This window comes from Chanos chanos, chromosome 9 (assembly GCF_902362185.1).
Source record: "Chanos chanos chromosome 9, fChaCha1.1, whole genome shotgun sequence".
Taxonomy (NCBI): domain Eukaryota; kingdom Metazoa; phylum Chordata; class Actinopteri; order Gonorynchiformes; family Chanidae; genus Chanos; species Chanos chanos.
In genome coordinates, this window is record NC_044503.1 from 4,281,921 (window position 1) to 4,301,768 (window position 19,848).

Below are 19,848 nucleotides of genomic sequence, written 5' to 3' on the forward strand. Positions count from 1 at the left end.
GATAAAACTAAGTAACTACAGCTATCAACTAAAAAAACCCCCAAGAAGATCATTCTTCTTCTTCTTCTTCTTCTTCTTCTTCTTCTTCTTCTTCAATGCTTTTCGAACCCTGAATAAGTTTCCTGTCCTCTGGGATTCTTGTTGTACATTCAGTGAGTCTTACAGGCCTTTCATTCAGAGGACAAGGGCTCTACCACTGGAGGCTCTTTTCCCAGTTCAGAGCGATTTGATAAAAATGCAAAAAACAAACAAACAAACAAACACACAAAACAAAAAAGATAAGATAAAAACACTCCTTTCAACCTTCAATTCATCCTGATGTGAAATTACTCGACTGTGACACATACCAAGTCAAAGAATTACACAATGTCCCCATAACTCTTTACAGAACGTCCCCCCAAACCGAGCAAATGAGTCAGTCGATGAAATGAATTCAGCTCTGTATTTCAGTTTCTAATTTTTTGTTTGTTTGTTTTCCCCTTGTCTTTCTCCAGTTTACACAAAACTAAGAGTAAGTTTGAACTCTAGGTATTTCATGATCACCAGAAATAATGTGCTACAGGCCTATCTTAGTGTTACTACTCTTTATATAAAGACCCAACTGGACTTTAAATCTGAACTAAATGAACCTAATCCAGTCAGAAATGTGGATACAGAAAGCCTCAGCCGTAGCTGAGAAATTAAACTGAAAATCAAGAACACTGAGACATCCGTAACGTCTGTTACAGCAAATGGTAAAAATCTCAGTGACAAAGCATTTAAAAAAAAAAAAAAAAAAAAAGCATTTAACCTTCAAATGAATCCCATTTTCTGCTTGTTCACTTGAATGGTAGGCCCGATTTACAGAGGCTTTTCATTCTTCCATTGATCTCATGAGCTATCCAGGAATTTTGTTCTTTTTTTTTCTCTCTCTCTCTGTCTCCCTCTTTTTTGTTCTTTTCCTTGGGTTTTACGGCAAGACTGCCAGGTTGCCAGGCCCCCTGCTAGAAAAGCACAGAAACACACTTGGAGCCTGTAATTATCGTTGTTTCTCTACTGTCCTGCCTACTCACTCATTCGCCGGAGAGACGAGAGTGATCTCTTGGCAGCACCAAGGCAAGAGATCAAAGACGTGTCCTTTGATCAGCTGAAAACCTCCAAAAAAAAAAAAAAAAAAGCTATGGAAAATCAAGGTGGAGCGCTTCAAAGAGAAGGGCCCGGGACGGATACCTTTACCAGGATGTCCGTGTCCGCTGCTTCAGTCCAGAGTCACCTGGACCCGACGTCCAGGTGTTCTGTCTTAAATTCAAGGTGTCAGAGGCGAGGAGGGAGTAAACTTTGTCTTGACATTTGGTGTATTAGTCAGTCGCTTTGTGAATTTTTGACTGGCAAGCCACACCGTTAGAACTGCGTATAGTCTTTTTTTTTTTTTTTTTGCTGTGTTAGGTGAACGTGGCTGTCAAAACACCTGCATCGCTGTTACGTTGAAGTTTTTCTTCTCTGGCTGGACAGACTTCAAAATCTCCAAAATCAGACAGAACATTCATGTCCTTACCACGGGCAGACCCAATCACACTCCTCTTTAAAAATGTTAAATAATTCCCGAATGTAAAGGACGCTTGTCCTTTTTTTTTTTTTTTTTTTTACTTTTTTTTTTTACTTTTTTTTTTACATTGGATTCCTCAAAATCCTCCAGGATCTTTGTAAAATCCAGCCTTCCATTCATACACACTTGTTTTACAAATTCCCTAATTTGTATCCAGAATAGGATTTGTTTGAGATATAAGCCATGCTCCTACGGTCCTCGCAATTCACAGTTTTGTCAGTTGTTGAAACCTGTGTGGTCACCATTACTCGCTGAAGAATGAGACAGCATAGAAAATACCCCCCCACCCCCCACCCCTCGCAAAAAAAATCACCTCCCATCACACAGATTTGATGTAAGAGCAGGGCAATGAAGGAGGTAAGTGATTTTTGAAGTGTTTGCTGAAGTTCCATTACAGAGCTTTGAAGAGGAGTTGCAGTAGTTCTGAGTGTGTGCTCTGGTGGCATACAGAGAACTGGAGTGGCCTGACTTGCTCAAACTCAGCAGGGTCTTTGGGTTTGAATGCTCCTGCAAGGAGTAAGAGGACCACCGCAGATCAATAGCAAACCCTTCACCCTTTTCACAGACCCCAGCTAAGCCCTCTCACACTTGTCTGCCATTTGTCCTGGGTCTTTCACAATGCTCTGAATTTGGGATTAGTCTCGATTTGTTACTAAACCATACTGATTTATGCCCGTGAATGGACCAGCAGAGCAAAACTTTGAACTCTCTCTCTCTCTCTCTCTGTCTCTCTCTCTCTCTCTCTGCGAGTATGTCTGGGTATGTGTGTGTTTTTGAGTGTGTGTGTGTGTATGTGTGTGTGTGTGTGTGTGTGTGTGTGTTTCAGTGTTGTTTGAGAGTGCGTGTCTGTGTATTTCTGTGTGTGTCTTTGAGTGTATGTGTGTGTGTGTTTTGTGTGTGCCTTTGAGTGTTTGTGTGTGTGTGTGTGTGTTTCAGACTGAAGTCTTTTATTTTCGGATGCCTTTAAGGGAGACCTTACATATCATGATGATCAACATTTGTAACCAATAAATGAAAAACCTATTCATCCTTTTAATGTAAATCAACTTTGTTACCCTAAAGGGACCATTGACTGGAATGGAAGAATGAATAGCATTTACATCCTGTCCTATTGGTTGGGGCTGTTTTCAGCCTATTTTTAAGATTTGTCTTGACTTGTAGACTATAAAAAGCACCTTTTTTCTATAAATCTTATCAGGTATGAATCATATAATGCACATAATTGTGACTCTCCTCTGGCAATTTAGTTTCAGGATAAAGTTCTCATTACAGGTTGCATAGCATGTGCTCGCAGAATCCACAAAAACGAGGGTCTTGCTTTTTTTTTTTTTCTTTTCTTTTTTTCCTTAGAGAACTTCAGATAGCACTTAAAACGAGTCGGAGAATGTTCAGAAAATTCTGTGCATTTCAGAAACAACCCCCCCCTTCCAATCTCTCTCTCACACTCTCACTCACTCTCTCTCTCTCTCTCTCTCTCTCTCCCTCCTGCAGTTTGGCTGAACTCTCTGCGAGTCTTGGCAGCAGGTAAAAGTGAGATCTATCAGAGTGGGGGCCGTCTCAACTCAGCGTGGATTAGTCCTGTGTCTGGATGAGACAGCGGTGCTCTCTCTGGTTCAGACCGAGCCCCCTCAGTGCCACATACATTACGTGCCCTCTGTGTTCTGCCATGCCATCCATCCCACAGTCTCCCAGGCATGTGCCGCCACCAGGCCCCCGCTGGCCCTCATTCCCGGGATGCCTGAGGGAGCGTCAAACGCTGTCTGACGGACCGGTTGGGTAAGGGTGAGGAGTCAGGAGGGGGGGGGGGGTGGCGATGGGGAGGTGAGGGTGGGACTGGTAAGGCAGGTGGGGATGAGGGGGGGGGGTGTTGGGGGGACTTTGGGGAGTAAGGGGTGTCGGGGAAAGGGGGTGGGGGGGGGGGGTTTGGTGGTGGCGGCCCCGTCCCGCTGCCAGCGAGCTTGGCTAGCTGAGGCAGGGCCAGTATCTTGGACGTTGTCCCAGTCAACATCACAAGGTTGTGTTTGGCTTTGGCCTAACTGGAAAAGACATAAGTCAGGATGCGTTCCGGACGCGAGGCTTCGTCCCGAGCCAAACCGCCCCGTCCACCTTTCCCCCTCGAATCTCCGAGGGCACGCCGAGAAACCTCTCCCGGAAAAGAGAGGGCTAGACGGCCTCTGTCTCTCGTCGCTATCTGTGTGACGGTACTGTTCTCGCCGCTAACGCCACTGATAATCACGACTCAACGTTAGCTTTTGCAGCTTTCAACTTTAGCCACTCGTGTTTCATTTTTTTTCCCCCGCTTGACAGTTTTGGGTTTTTTTTGCTTTTTTTTTTTTGATGCATAATGTTTAAAAACAAAATTTTCAACACTGTTCCTTTTCCACTCAAATATTGAGCCTCTTTAGCTGCGGCCAGTGGGTTTGTGTTGGATATTTTCCATCGGGAGGTATCAGATGCATGAAACAGAGGTGAGCGCTGGCTGCATGCGTCACCTGTCGTTTCCCCAACCAATGAGATAATTTGATGCTTCTAGCAGAGAAGATATAGAAAATTTCAAGTTGCTTCTCTTTTTTAAATTGCTTGATATTTTCCACAGAAGCACTGGATGTTTGGAGCATGCAGTCCAGAACTGTCAGTGGGTGTTCAGTTTAGACATTGTCAAAATATCTAAAAGAAACAAAAACACAATATCTTGGGCAAGAATAACAGTGCTCAGTGTCTTTCTTGTTTTTATATTTGTCTTTTCTCTTCTGTAAGATTAGGCTGGTCTTAGCTAAGTTATGTTACAAGGGTGATGTATTATCAGAAAAACATCAACATTCAAAGGTGTTTAGGATTTACAAACTATCTGAGCCACTGGTATGTGTTGCAACTGTAATCAACTTCATTTGAAGAGACTTGTTGTATGATTAATGATTCTTCTGTAGGTTGAGTAGATTTTGTGTGTGTGTTTGTGTGTGTGCGTGAGCATGTGTGTGACATTCTCCTCTGGCACATGTTGCTAAGTGATTTGGAATTAGAATGTTCAGAGTGGTTTAGAACCAGAATGTTCGGACTGGTGTAGTATCAGAATGTTTGGGGTGGTTTAGAACCAGAATGTTCGGGCTATTGCGGCTGACACACAGAGCACAGAGAGTCTGGCCCCATCAGCATGGCAGGTAATTATAGCATTAGAGAGCCTTTGGTCAGGCCAGCATGAGATGGAGGGGTGGGGTGCTGAGGCGCTGTCTGGATGATACCGTGGAAGATGGTGCAAAGACGGCTGCTGAATGAACCTCTCAACGCCTCTCTCCTCTCAGAATTATACACACACACACACACACACACACACACACACACACACTTACAAGCATGTGTATGCATTCACATATGCTCAGGCAAAAGCATGTATATACATTCACAAATGCGTATTTCCAGTGTACTTCACTTCAGGTTCACACACACACACACACACACACACACACACACACACTTACACGCATGTGTAAGCATGTACACACATTCACACACACTCACACACACGTAAGGACATCCATTATGAACTCCTTTATTATTAAACAGTTTGAGTTCTATGTAAAACTAGAGACAGTAATGAAATGTAATTGAGATCTCTGTTGATGATCTTATAAAATAACAGAAATCAACACAATTTAAAAGTACAAAATTCGTTTTTATTATTATTATTATTATTATTATTATTATTATTATTATTATTATTATTGCTGTTGTTATTGTTATTATCATAATTTTTCATTGTAAACCTCCCGCTTAGCAAAAAACGAAGCAAGGTCCAAGAATCCACTCCTAGTCCACGCTGTATATCCACCTAACAATCCCACAGCACCACCTCCTGGACGAGATGCAGAATTACAGAATCTCCCTCCTGGTCAACTCTCTTTATGAATTCTAGACTGCATTTAAAATGCATTTGGTATTTGGTCTCAAAATCTGGATGATGGAGTAAAACTCTTCAAAAAAAAAAAAATGAAAAGGATGTGGAAAGGGTCAAATGGAGGCTCCCTCAGATGCTAGCTTACGGTCAGTCGTGTGAATACATTACAGATAAGACATGACCTAACTTCACATTAGAAACGTCAGTTTCCGTCATCAAATGCTTTGTCAGGCGTGGTATCCAGGTAGACCCTTTCAAACTAGTCCCCGGGGTCTTCACTTATTAGTCAACCGTTTTCCACACACGCAGTGTGTCTGAAATGTAAAGAGTAGAGAAGAGAGAGAACAGGAAATTGAGGGAAGGGGGCGTGAAAAGCTGAGTAAGTGTTAAACATCGAGTGGTGTGTGCATATGTGTGTGTGTGTGTGTGTGTGTGTGTGTGCGTGTGTGTGCGTGCGCGCGTATGTGTGTGTGTGTGTGTATGTTTGCTTGCACATGAGAACAAGGTATATCTAATCTACCTAACCTGTTTATGAATGGTGTGTTTATGAACGAGATGAAAATAAATCAAGCACTGACCAGATAAGGGTTAAAGTATGCCCAGTAAAGAAATAACAGAACAATATAGCATTAGAGAAACTGAATTACACCAGTATGAAAAAAGAGGTCTTACATGCTCAAAATAAACTGTTTTACACTTTCAAAAAAAAAAAAATCAGATGCCATGGTTCTCCTTTTAACTGGAACGTGTTGGCATTTTAGCAAGACGTGGGATTTTCATAATCTGTCAAGGGGAACCTTGTAAGATGATGTCATGTTTACCATGAAAGTGGTGACTCCATCACACTGCATCCCTTGGTTTATCAAATCCAAAGTCGACATTGTTGACTGATCTTTAAAGTCAAAGTAACGATACCTAGTAATTTAGACATTTAGACATTGGCTTCCATGCCTGTGCGGTCAGTAGTCTGACCATGGTATTGACATTTCAGGTAAATTAGAGTTTCTGGAAACAGAGGGGCGAGGAAAGCGACGTTTTCCTGTCACTGACCACATGTGAAACGATGACGGTGTTTGAGGTTCAGTGCTTATGCAAGGTGCTGCAGTAAAGAGGAAACTCAGATCATGCCCACCTTCATTTAAAGACCCCCCCCCCCCATGCCAAAACGAAATAATATCGCCCTTCTCTGTCCTACAGACAGCATGGCTAACACTCCTCTTCTGCTACTGATCTCTGTCCTGCCAGTCCTGACTCTCTCCGGTAAGATCCATCCCTGCATTACCTATCCCAACAACCTTCCTCTCTCCTCCTCACCCAGTCCATTATTTATTTATTTATTGTTGTTGTTGTTATGGACTTATTCTAAGTGAAAAGCATCTGTCAAATGCCAAATGTAAATTGTAAATTGTTTTATTTATAAGTAAATGTGGATCTCCATCACTGTAACCTTTTTAACTAAGTTCAAATTCTTTGTGAAACGAAAATATAATCAGAATTTTTGAATTATAATGGCTATTTATGGGCCTGTCTTCAACTTAGCTGATAGAAGTGTATGTCTGAAGATGCATGTGTGCATTCAGACTATGGGAAAATTGTGGTCAGGATTATTTGCATAATTTATATAAAAGCCATAAAATGTCATTTAAAAAAAAAAAAAAAAAAAAGAAAAAGGAAATTCTTGGGTTTTCTGTCATTAAACTGCAAACAAGTTGTGTTTTATTTGAATTAAACTTTGCCTGAAATCCATCCGTCTCTCCAAGCCTATGTGGATGTGGGGATAGTGAATGGAACAGAGGCGAAGCCTCACTCCAAACCCTACATGGTGTCAGTGCAAAAAGACGGTCAACACTTCTGCGGTGGCTTTCTCGTGTCCGAGTCCTTCGTCATGACTGCAGCACACTGCTTCCAGTGGTAAGCAATTCTGCTTACTCAATTCTGACTCAGCATTTTATTCGCACGTCGTCTGGCTCGTTGGAGGAAACAGTGACTTACCAGAATAGCTTCCAAACACCCCCCACCCCCCACCCCCCCCACCACAACCCGCAACCACCACCACATCCCACCCACACTCTTCTAGTCCTCTCTCGCCGGTTACGTCTCTCTGAGCACGACCCCAACTCTTCCTTACTTGAAAAAAAAAAAGGTTCAGCCAGTTATGGATAAAATTGCTCTGTTAATTTTTTTCCCAAAAAAAAAAAAAACCCAACAGAAATATACGGCGTTGGGGCAGCAGAGTTATCAGTGCCTTGTGATTTCCTTTTTTTACATAAGGATGGCAGCGTTACACAAGTTTAGGTCTCGGTGCTGCTTTTTCTATTTCTTTTTTTTTTTTGGATAAAGCTGCATCGTTTGCAAGATCAAGAAACCTTACAGAAACTGAGTGGGTGTGAGAGCTGCAATAATGAAACCTGTCTGTGTATAATTTCACGGGTGGTCTATTGTCAGTATGTCTCCCAAAGAGTGTTTTCTCAAAGCTTTACTCGCTGAATGATATTGCATAGCCGCTCTGCCGATTCGATATAAAACAGCATTAGCCAAACGTTAAACGACCAGACGCTTCAGTGTCCGGATAGCAACTCAGTGTTCACTCTGTAGTGATTCTAGTTGGTGACTCAGAGATGCTTCACTCATGGTTTTGAGTACCATATATCAGTGGTTCTCAACTTCAGTCCTGGGGGCCCACTGTCCTGTGCGTCTTCGTTTGAACTCTCCTGAGCTCAGGACTGACATACCTGATTCCACTGATCAATTCATTATCAAGCCCTCTATAAACTCAATTAACTGTGATAATGAAGAGTTAAAACAAAGATGTGCAGGACAGACAGCCCTCAGGAGTGGAGTTGAGAACCACCGCCATGTATCATGTCATTAAAACGTAATAAATACAATAATAAGAAGAAGAACAATAAACATAATACAATGTAATTTCTATTAATGGTACAACCCTCTATTAGTGGATCAACTTGCACACATATTTAAAATCTATTTGAATTAGAATTATTATTATTTTTTTATTTTATTACCGTATTCAAATGTTTTATCTCTAAATGTCTTCCCTTTGTTTCATTACTGTTCTGTTTTACTGTCTATTTTTCATATTTGGAAAAAAAAAATAGATGTTTCTTTTTTTTCTTCCTTTCACTTCATAGGGCAGTAAAACTGACCGTTGTGGTGGGAATTCATGACTTATCAAAGAAGAGGCCCTCTGACCAAAAGCTTGTGAAATTCTACCACATTCACCCTGGCTACAATCAAAAACCGTTGGAAAATGACATTATGCTTTTGCAAGTAAAGGACTGATCTGGTCTCTGTAATCTCACAATGTCTCATGGATTTGAGCACATAAAGTATTTCAAACCTCAGAATCACAAATTACTCTCATTTTTTTTTTTCACTTACGAAAATGCAGTGTAGGAGTGACTTGATTGACTGACATTGTATGAATGACTTATTCTTTGAATGTGACTCACTCACTCACTCACTCACTCACCACATGATTTACTAATCGCCTGAATGATAAAGTGACTGATTTGCTGCATCGATTGACAAACCGACTGACTCCTATTTTATTGTTTGCAGTTAAATGAAAAAGTACAAAAGGGCAAAACCGTGCAGTGGCTGTCTCTCCCGAAGAAGAAGGGAGAGGTGAAGGCAAAGACTAGCTGCAGCGTGGCTGGCTGGGGAGCCAACAGAACCAAGGGCTATGCGACGCAGCGCCTCCTGGAGGCCAACGTGAGCATAATGGACAAAAAAGACTGCAGTCGCAAGTGGAATAGTTATTTCAAACCCTCCTCCATGATATGTGCTGGAGGAGTTGCAGGGTTTTGCCAGGTAAGATCACGAGCCTTTGGAAGTACATAATATCCAGTCTGTCTGTCTATCTATCTATCTATCTATCTATCTATCTATCTATCTATCTGCACACCAGTCCCCCTTTCTCTCTCTTTTTCCCTTTTCTTTTTATTAAAAGTATTCCCAGCAGGTGTTTGAAATTACTCTGATTTCATATATAGGGAAAACCACAGCAGAGTGAGTTATGTTTGCTGCCCTTTTACCCAGGGGTGACAAAGGGAAGGGGGGGGGGGGCACTTTTGGCTCTCAGATTATCAGTGTTAATCAACACTGTCCATGTTATGCTTAAAAATGGAGAGAGAGAACTTAACCATTGCAGTAGGAACCTGGCTCGCTTTTGTCTAGGTATATATATTTCTGTGTTTGGGGAGTGTGGGGGGGGGGGGGGGGGTTGGGTGTTGTAAATGAAGGAGCTCATAGCCAGCTCAATTTTAGGATTAATGTTTCACTCCCATTCATGATGTCACCAACCAATCTTATGTCTAGATCGCAAGGTACGTAACGCAATAATGTTTAAGAAGAGGGGCGAAGCTTATGTATTTTGTGCAATGTATTTTGTTGATTTGGAAAATCGCACTTGGATACCTGGCATGGCAAACAGTCAAGAGTTGCCATAACCTATGTCTGCATTTATTCTGTAACATTTGTTTATGTATATAAACCTACCTAACCATCCCATTACTCTGTTTGCTAAACCCGACAAGTTAGCACCTTTGTGTTCAAACACAGGCTACTTCGACTACATGCAAACAATACAAACAGAGGGTAAGGACCCAGACGTTGTCCAAGTTCAGTTTTAACAACAGTTCAGTACATTTGTGTGGATGGCATGATATTAACCATGTGTGTTTATTACTATGCAGCAGTTCACGTAAAAAAAAAAACAAAAAAAAAACTGGTTAGTAAACAGTTCCTGGAAACTTAGAAGTTGTGGTGGTTGCGGTTGTCATGTCTGTGCTTTGACAGTTTTGACTGCATCAAATTAGAAGTTGTAAAGTTGCAATGTAGCATACGCTAGGTCACCCTGGTAATGCCACTGCCTTTAGGCTTTCTGTTTCTGTCTCAAATTACGGGAAAACAGTGCATTTAGCTGCCAGAATTGAGAAAATGTTCCCTGGGGGAGGATGCCCCCTACAGGTCTGGGTTTACCCCCTTGCCCCCCCCCCCCCCACCCCTATTTTGCCACTCGTTCCGGCGCTGCTGCCTTTACCTCTTATTCATTCATTTCATTACTGAGACTTCTCATTGGTTAAGACTTCAATACATTCTGAAGTACAGGTGGAGATGTGGAATTGACATGAATGAATGATGCAGCGTTAGTGACTGATACTTGCTTGAGATTTTGTTATTAAAAACTGAAAATAAATTTGATGCTGCAATTTTGCAACTGCCTACATTCTTTAAAATCAACCAGAGGAGCCTCTGAAACGTTCTGTGTCATTTCTTACAGTAGCGCCCAGAAATCAGAGAGCGTGTGAGCTGAACTTTTTGTTTCACTTTCATTTGTTTCACGTCATTCTGCTCTACAGGGGGATTCTGGAGGTCCTTTGGTGTGTAAGGAAAAAGCGGTCGGGGTGGTGTCATTCAATGAGAAAGATAACTGTGACAGACCAAACAGACCAAACGTTTATACACAGATTTCAAAATTTCTTCCCTGGATAAATGGAATCATCGGGAGTTTGAAGTGAGCACAACAAACAAACAAATAAACAAACAAACAAATAAATAATTCTGATGTAATAATAGCTTGAGTGATTGTTTTTTTTTTATCTCTGTCTCCGTGTGCGTGTATGTGTGTGTGTGTGTGTGTTAGTGAGAGAGAGAGAGCGAGAGAGAGAGAGAGAGAGAGGGAGAGAGAGAGAGAGAGAGAGCATGTGTGTGTGTATGCGTGAGTGTGTGTGTGAGAGGTACATACTTGTCTTAAGCTCTGTTATTATATACACACACATACTGATTCTCACTGAACACTGGTATGAAACGCACAATTCAAGTTTAGTGTGACATTAAACCCACTGTTATGGATCTACATTAATAGTGTAATATACATCTGAAAATTTTCATAGATCTTTCTGACCAAGTCAGTACTGATTCAGCAGGTGATATAGCATTTCTGTACTCACAAGCATGTAAACACACATGTGTGACCACACCAGCATATGCATACATGCACACATGCACACATGCACTCAACACTTTCACATACAACCTGCCAGACAGAAACACAGACACCATTACACTAGTATTTCTGCACATCTACCTCAGTTGCAACATAACCCTCTGTTGTTCCTCTATTGGTGTGTGGTTTAGATTCAAAACCAAGCACAAACTTCACATTTCCTGTCTTTTGTATTTGTGTTTTCACTTGACAATTAGTTTTCACTTGAACATCTAAACTGGACCTACCTCAGTGACAATTACAGCTCTTCAGCGCACTAGGCTATCAGACAGATAGACAGTGCATAGCAACTAGACGGCAGCCAGATGATAGTTTTCTTTACTCCATTTTCACAGTTTTCTTGACTTCTCTTTATGTCGGAAGAAGTTTCAGAGGTACTGAGTATAGTGATCGGATAATATCAGCTCATTGTGACGTTTACAAGTGGGAGGGAAGAAGAGAAAAAGAGCGTGTCCTAAGCTCTTTTTTCAGTATAAAGCTTTCCTGTCTGAGAAGACCCCATCCTAAAGCATGGCTTACACTCCTCTGCTCCTGCTGATTACTGCACTTCCAGCTCTGACCCTCTCTGGTAAGACCAATATTGTGTGTGAATACATGCACAGCGTATAACGTATTTAAAAATTAAGGTCGGAAGTTATTTAAGAGGGCAAAATGGACTGAGATCCACATTCATGGCACGAGTGTGAATTAGTAATGTAAGGACACTATTGTTCTAGATCAGATGACATGATCACAAGCAGCGAGTATGGCAAATGTGCTTGTTTGTTTCTTGCAACAGGACTTACGATATTAGTTTAAAGCAGTTAGATCTGAGATCAAGGAAGACGGTTGGTGAATCAATTTGGCAACGCTTTATGTTACAGTCCTCTAATTACCAGGTATTAATTAGGAAATGAGATGGTGATAAAATATGGGTATTAGGATAGGAAGTAATAAATTATTTCCTGGTAAGTACGTAGAAACCTACTAGGAAACTAGATGGCAACAACCCTAACCCTAGCCCTAACCATCTAGTTTCCTAGTAGGTTTCCATGTACCTCCTAGATAATAACTTTGTACTTGCAATACATCTCTAATAGGTACTTTCTGAATAGCTATATTTTGTTGCTATGTAGTTCCCTAGTAGGTTTCTATGTACTTCCTACATCAGGGGTTTTCTGTGGGGCCCACCCATTCGGAGGGGCACGAGCACTTGTTAAGAGGGGTGCAAGATTAGGAGATTTTTAAGCGCAAACCAGCAAGTAAAAATGAAAAAGGAATGGGGGGGGGGTGGGGCAGTTCAAACCTAGACAAAGTAGGGGGGCACATGTCAAAAAAGGTTAAAAACCCCTGTTCTAGATAATGAATTAGTACTTACTATCCATTTCTTATGGGTACTTTCTGAATAACTATATTTTATTGCCATCTACTTTCCTAGTAGGCTTCTATGTACTTACTAGGAAATTACTTAGTACTTTCTATCCTGTCTTCTTTTGACACTTTCCTAGCAACTGTATTTTATTACCATCTCATTTCCTAGTTAATGCCTGGTAATTAGAGAGCTGTGAGATAAGGCATTACCAAAAAATTTTAAATCACAATAGTGAGCATCTCTCTCTCTCTCTCTCTCTCTCTCAGCATCTGTGAATGCGGGAATAATTAATGGAAGAGAGGCCAAACCTCACTCCAGACCCTACATGGTCTCAGTGCAGATCAGTAAGGGACACGCTTGTGGCGGCTTTCTGGTGTCTGAGTCCTTTGTTATGACAGCAGCCCACTGCTGGCAGAAGTAAGAGTTTTGTTTAGTTTCATGGAGTGTTTTTACGATGATTCAGAAATTTAAAAACAATAGCACTTTCTCATCAGTATATCAGTAGCTCTTTTCCACTAGGACGGTGCTGGTGCCCGTGCTGGTGCGGAGCCAGGGCTGCCTTGGTGCCTTTTGAGAACCGGCCTGCATTTCCACTGGTTTGGGAACCGAATGCTACGTAGCGAGACTTTGGGTAATTTCCGTGGGGAAAAAATAATGTCAGACAAAACGCTTTTTATAAATTTACTTTTACGCTAGGCTTCCACACAGCGAAACACATCACGAATTTTGCCCTAAAACTTTTCGCTCTGGGGGCAAAATTCACTAAAATAGTAAGCCTGTCACCTAGTTCAAAAGTTTAAATGAGTGCTCAAACGAAGCTCTACAGTGGTCTATTAGCATCAACCAGAGCCAAGAGAGAGAGAGTTTTTTTCTACCGCTACGTTCATGTATGTCACGCTGGTGGTGTGGTGCAGGACCCAAGTGCAAAGACACGATGGTTGACGGTGACAAACGGAAGGCTTTACTGATAAACTGAAGATTAAAACACAAGTGCAAACTGATAACAAAGGGTGCAGCATAACAGTGTGCGCAAAACACAAACAACGATAGACAAAGACAAGGCAAAACACTAGGGCATAAATAGAGGTGGAAACTAAACAGGGCAAAACAGGATTGGATAAAATTAACAAGGTAATAATTAGACAAACAGGTACAGGTGAGGGGCGGAGACAGACACAGAACGGGAGCACAAAGACATATCAAACTAAAAGTCCAAAATGGCGGTGCAGGTTGTGACAATGTAACATGTAAACAACGGCCCGTGTTGATGTAGACACAAATGGTTGCCCATACATCTTTCAATCATATATATATTCTCATGCTACATATAGCATTTAGCCTACTGCTAGCTTGGTCAGACTTTTTTGTTACTCAAACACAGAAAACGCTGTACTGATTGGTTCTCGCGTGGTTTTTATCTGCATAGCCACTGACGTCAGCAGTTCAAAGTTTTAGGACCAGCAATTCTGCGGTGCCGTGCCGGTGCCAGCTTTTTAGCACCGTTAACGGTATTTTTTCACTGGAAAAGCGCGGCCCCGGTGCTCGATTAGGCACCGGCGCCGGGTCAGTGGAAAAGGGGTACAAGTGATTTTTACAATGTGCTCCTGGGGAGATGAGCTGAATGAAGATGTTGGTGATTTCAGTGACAGCCTTGAGGTCACTACAGCATATGTAAATGTGCTGAAAACATTTCTTTCTCCTCTTCACTGTAGACTAAATCTGCAAGTAGTGTTGGGTGCTCATGATCTGTCGGCTAAAGACAAAGTGGGCCCAGTGAAAGTGAAGACATATTACAGACATCCCCATTATGATTCAAAATCTCTCAGAAATGACATTATGCTATTGGAGGTAACCATACTTTTTCAGTATTTCGACATTGAGGTTTGAAACATCATTTAAACATCATTTGCTCAAATAAAACTCAAAATCCATCAGGTATCTTATGTTTATTCTTCTAGCTCGAGAACAAAGTTCAGCTGAGCAAGAGAGTGCAGCTTATCCCACTTCCAAAGCCCGATGGAGACGTCAAAGCTGGGACTGTCTGTAGTGTGGCTGGATGGGGTTTCACCAGATCCTATGGACGTCCTTCTATGCGCCTACAAGAGGCCAATCTCACAGTCTTCAATGAGGCAGAGTGTAAACGCCTCTGGACACAGCATGATGGAGAGGTGTTAGAGAACGTGGTGTGTGCTAGTGGAGCAGCATCAACTTGCAGTGTAAGATCACAGACTTTATCAGCGTTACTTATGTAGATATTGACACTTTACTAAAAAGTATCATATGGCAAATAAGCTATATCTGAAACGGCGGAAAGACTTTAACTTCATTTTAATGTTTTATGTTACAGGGGGATTCTGGGGGTCCTTTGGTGTGTGGGGATAAGGCAGTGGGAGTGATGTCATTCGGTCAGAAATGTACAAATTCTCCCCTGCCAGAAGTTTACACAAAGATATCGGCCTTTCTGCCTTGGATTAATAAAATCATTGGATAAATTCTATAAGCTGTGAGCCGGTAAACGCTGTCCCTCATTTGTATTAACTTTTCACTGTTTGCGCAGTCGGTATTTGTTAAAGTGTAAATGTATTTTTGAGAAACGGACATGCATGCTGTTAGAGCATTATTTCTCCCAGCACCATGTATCATTGCAACCTCATATCTAGGCCCATTTCATCTTTGTCATCAATTTAAAGCACCCATCTGCCTTGACCGCAGTAAGTCCGATACGGTGAGTAAGTCTGTTGTAGTGGTTGGAAAGATTTTGACTGGCTCAAGCCTTCGTTCAAAAGCGTGCCCCTTAAAGTTCTGTTCTTGGAGAAGAGTAAGAAAGAGACTGGCATGGGCTGCGGTAGCCTGCATTATAAGTCACAAGTGTTATTAACGATCAGCTCCAGCTGTCTTGCTCCAAAGACTTTTTCCCATTCTTTTCTCATTCCGTTTTGTTTGGCTGGATCCCAGCGATTCAGAATATGTCAAAAGAAAGTAACCGTATCGTCAACTTTAGGCAGTCTCAGTTTTAACACGGCCGCCTCTGGATCACTCTCATTCACTCTCTCTCAAAGGTGAGTTCCGCAGTTACTTTGAACTTGACCCTGCCAAGACCCACCCCCAGTGCCAACCAAGAAGAAAACTGATAGGACGGAGTAGATGCCTGTCATACTGCCCGAACACTTGCGAAATCTCTCGCCAGTCTGAGTGCACAGAGCCGTGCTTATACTGTTAGTCTCCTAGTTCCTTTTAGCCTTCCCATTCTGTTTAACTTCCTTGTTTGTTGACCATTCCTTGTTTATTGTTTTTGATTCATAGTCCTCCCTTTAGTAGCCTGATTATTGTGGACTGAACCTGGCCTGCTTTGTCCATCTGGTTTTGGACATCAAGGTTAAGCACAGCTTGCTTCTTCCACAAGATGGTAGTGTGAGCTCATTCCAAAAAGGTTGATCTACCACATTTCAGTTGGTTTTGCATCTTGGTTAGGGTCTATTTTAGTCCCGGCCAATGAGCAGCCCTGTAATCATGAAGGCTTTTGTTACCATGGCAGCACACCAGTGAGAAATGTGCACTTATAACCATTCCAAAAAACATATATCTACTTATATCGAAATTTCTGCTTCACTTTGTTTAGTATCTGTATGTACAAGCAGTGCTGTTGTGTCTGGGCACACAGCCAATTAGAAAAGATACAGTCTTGTTATCTTTTGTTGCTGTTACATCTGAAATCATCTGTGGTCACTTGTGAAAGTAAAATATAAAACCAGAATTTGCGAAATATTTCAATCCCTGTCTATTGGTCACTCTGTATTAGCACATCTGACATTCGTTCTGTCGTAACAGTGGTGCAGATAAATTCTGGTTAATGGTTTTCTGTGAATATTATACTGTATACTAATGCCACGTAGCTGTAACCATAACTTTATTCAAGTATCTGAACCCCCAAATTACAGTTATTCTGAAAGACTGTATTTATAACTCAGCGCTTTGAACACTGAACCTCAAAATTATTCAAAATAACTCCTCATTAACCCTAACATAAGTAATAGCATTAATGTAGCAAGTACAATAATACTCCTCAAGTTCAATCCTAGATTACGAAGTTCCTTGATCACAACATTCACTAAACTGAGAGATGATTCATCACATACTCAAAGAATAGAAACGTAAATATAAGCGGTACAGAATGAATCTAATGCTGAATAAATCGGGATTTAGGTGGAACTAAGGCAAATACACACACACTACATACAATGTCATACAATGACAGCTAATGATAGACAATAACAATATTCTCATTACCTTCAGTGTACATGCATGAACAACTATACAGGTACGAATTATTACTCACAAAGAGGCACACTTAACCAATAGAAACCACATCTGAGTGATGTTCTGGTGGAGTTACTTACACCAATGGTAGTGAGGGAAGGAGAGAAAAGAGGGGAGAAGAAGAGCAGGCCCAGCCATGTTCAAGTGTGAGAAACCGTCGTTACTGAGGCTGATTGTAGGAGATCAACAGTGAGACTTTGTGATGAGACTGCTACTATTGCTGATCTTCAGAGGAGGTTAGACTGGGCTGAATCTTCGCACATATGAGCAGGACCGAACAGACGGACAACAAGATGGCTGACACGACCAGAACTCGGCCGAGCCCAAGCTAAGCTTGACTTGATTCAGACTTGACTGAAGAAGAGGACAGCGGGACGTCTGGGTTTTTATCTCATTTGGGGATGGGGATGCTACCACCCTTTTAGGAGCGCCTCTAGCTAGGGGGAGGAGACAATCCTTAAATTTTAGAGGTTGTTAATCTTTAACTCAGTTTAAACAATTTGACATAAGTTTTTTTCCAGCTAGGGAATAGTTAAATTATATTGGCCTACTCCTATCCACCGCACTTTATGTTTCTGAGCAATAACGAACAAGAGTGCTCTAACACTATGGACAATGTAGTTCCACTGACATCCTGAGAAATAACTGTTGGTAACTGTTGACCTTTAAGGCTACATGACTGATTAGAGGTTTAATATGAACATTTCTTCAGAAATGCTGTACAAGTCAAGTTTCATTGTCTCTTGTTCTATCAAGTTTGTCAGTGAGCGTGGGAATGTTGTTTGGACTTGTGGCATGCTCCAAATTCTGTCCCCATGGAAAACTAATCTTGAGGTGATCTGGTATTCATGGAGTCGATAAGTTGTCAAACCTGGTGTCTGTTAGGTGTTACAGAGGCTTTTGCCTTTTTTTTTTTTACTGAGTTTTTGCTTTGATGTGCATCGTTTCTGAATGCGGGGTGTGGGGCGCTTAGACAATTGGAGAGGGAAATTAGGATCACAGGGACAGACAGGAGGAGTGAAAGTGAGAGAAGGTGTCACAGAAGGTTGGGGGAGGAGGGGGGGGTTGGTGACTGCCCATGCAATTTTTAATAACACCATCAGTGAACCATTTCTTAACCCATGTACTGCAATGTAAAAAGTCTCTCCTCCAATCGCAGCCTGACAGTGAACTCTTTTCTTATTTGAGGCCGTCCTGTTTGGACAAATCTATTTGGACAGGGCACAAATATAGTAGAAAGAAGTCATGTGATGAGTTTTACTTTTTGAAAGTTAAAACATTTAAATGCATTATCATGAACTCTCACACTGCACAGAGACTGCACAGAAACATTTTGGAGGCCACTGGTGTGGGGTTTTTTTTTGTGTCTGACCTGTCTGTAATAATGTCAGGGCATAGTGGGAAAGGGTAGAGGTTTTACACAGACTCACTCATTTCTCCCTGTGTGAGTCACACTCTCAGTTAAACAAGGCTGTCCCACCCTCACGCAACAGCATGCTGTGGTTACTGCTGAATTTCTGAGAAAAGGTCTCAATCCAGCTTTCATTTCTCTCAAAAAGGTAAGATAAGAAAAGAAAACTTAAACTAAAGCAAAAACAAAAACAAAAACAAAAACAAAAACAAAACAAAACAAAACAAAACAAAACAAAAACAAACAAACAAAAGAATCCCTCTAACACTAACAAACACTAAAGTCTACAAATGACAAGCAGAACCAGTGAAATGACAGAATTAATGCATGGTCTATACCAAGATGAAAAAAATAGCAAGGGGAACTGACATCCATGGGGGGAGGGGTCATGTACTAAAAGAACGTTGCAATGGCTTAAGAGGTGTCAAATACTAAGACACACACCGTCATTTCAACCCTCATACCACTGATCACAATGACTACTTCATATGGCCCAGCGCTCCTTTTGCCTTAGATACAGAACATCTATAGCACTTTCTTTATATCAACAGGCTTAATTCCTGGTCCAAACTGTCAACATTAGATTGCAACATAGCTTAAGAGCCATAAGATTATGGGTGAATGATACTAATACTGATAATATTGTTACAGTGACAGTTTAAGTCACCAGCCTCTAAAACTGGTTTCAAATGAGGAACTCACGGGGTTCCTGGTGTCACAGCCACGTCAGTTTGTTGTATAAGAAGAATGGGTGACATGATGAATTTGTGACATAGTGTGACAAACTGCAACACACTGTGACATTCTTTCCTGGCATGGATCAGTGCCATCATTGTGTGAACGCAATGATCAGTTCGACAAACAGATTATTTTGTTTTGCATTTGCATGGCGGTTATATGTTTGAGCCCATGTACAAGAAAGTTTTTTTTTTTTTTTTTTGGCATAGTTTTTTTGTTCCTATATTAATAACTTCAGTTCCCAAACTAATATGTTTAAAACAATTACACTTACACGCTCACATATTTTTTCCACATGCCGACGGTTATGCTTAACTGCAGAACCATGCATAATTCTGCCACGTTATCATCAAACACCATCAGATGCTGCTCAGTGGAAATGTGTGGTTAGCACATTCTGTACTGCAAGCCTCAGGTTCTGATGAAAGACCACCTCACCACTGGAACTTGTTTTTCACATTTTGTTACACTCTATATTTTAGTAGACCAGAAACATTCGCAATCTGTAATCTAAGTCATTAGTGAA

General features: G+C 41.3%; 2 protein-coding genes across 2 annotated transcripts; both read left to right on the forward strand.

Annotated features, from left to right (window-relative positions):
• The first annotated feature begins 6,679 nt into the window (after nucleotides 1-6,679).
• LOC115821140 (granzyme B-like) lies at nucleotides 6,680-11,017 on the forward strand. The gene is made up of 5 exons (XM_030784902.1): nucleotides 6,680-6,737; nucleotides 7,238-7,388; nucleotides 8,627-8,765; nucleotides 9,057-9,308; nucleotides 10,859-11,017. Exons 1-5 carry the CDS (start codon nucleotides 6,680-6,682, stop codon nucleotides 11,015-11,017), a joined length of 759 nt encoding a protein of 252 aa, XP_030640762.1.
• Nucleotides 11,018-13,115: 2,098 nt separating this feature from the next.
• Nucleotides 13,116-18,694, forward strand: LOC115820650 (complement factor D-like). The gene is made up of 4 exons (XM_030784287.1): nucleotides 13,116-13,273; nucleotides 14,569-14,704; nucleotides 14,815-15,039; nucleotides 18,635-18,694. Exons 1-4 carry the CDS (start codon nucleotides 13,182-13,184, stop codon nucleotides 18,692-18,694), a joined length of 513 nt encoding a protein of 170 aa, XP_030640147.1. The 5' UTR covers nucleotides 13,116-13,181.
• Nucleotides 18,695-19,848: the final 1,154 nt, after the last annotated feature.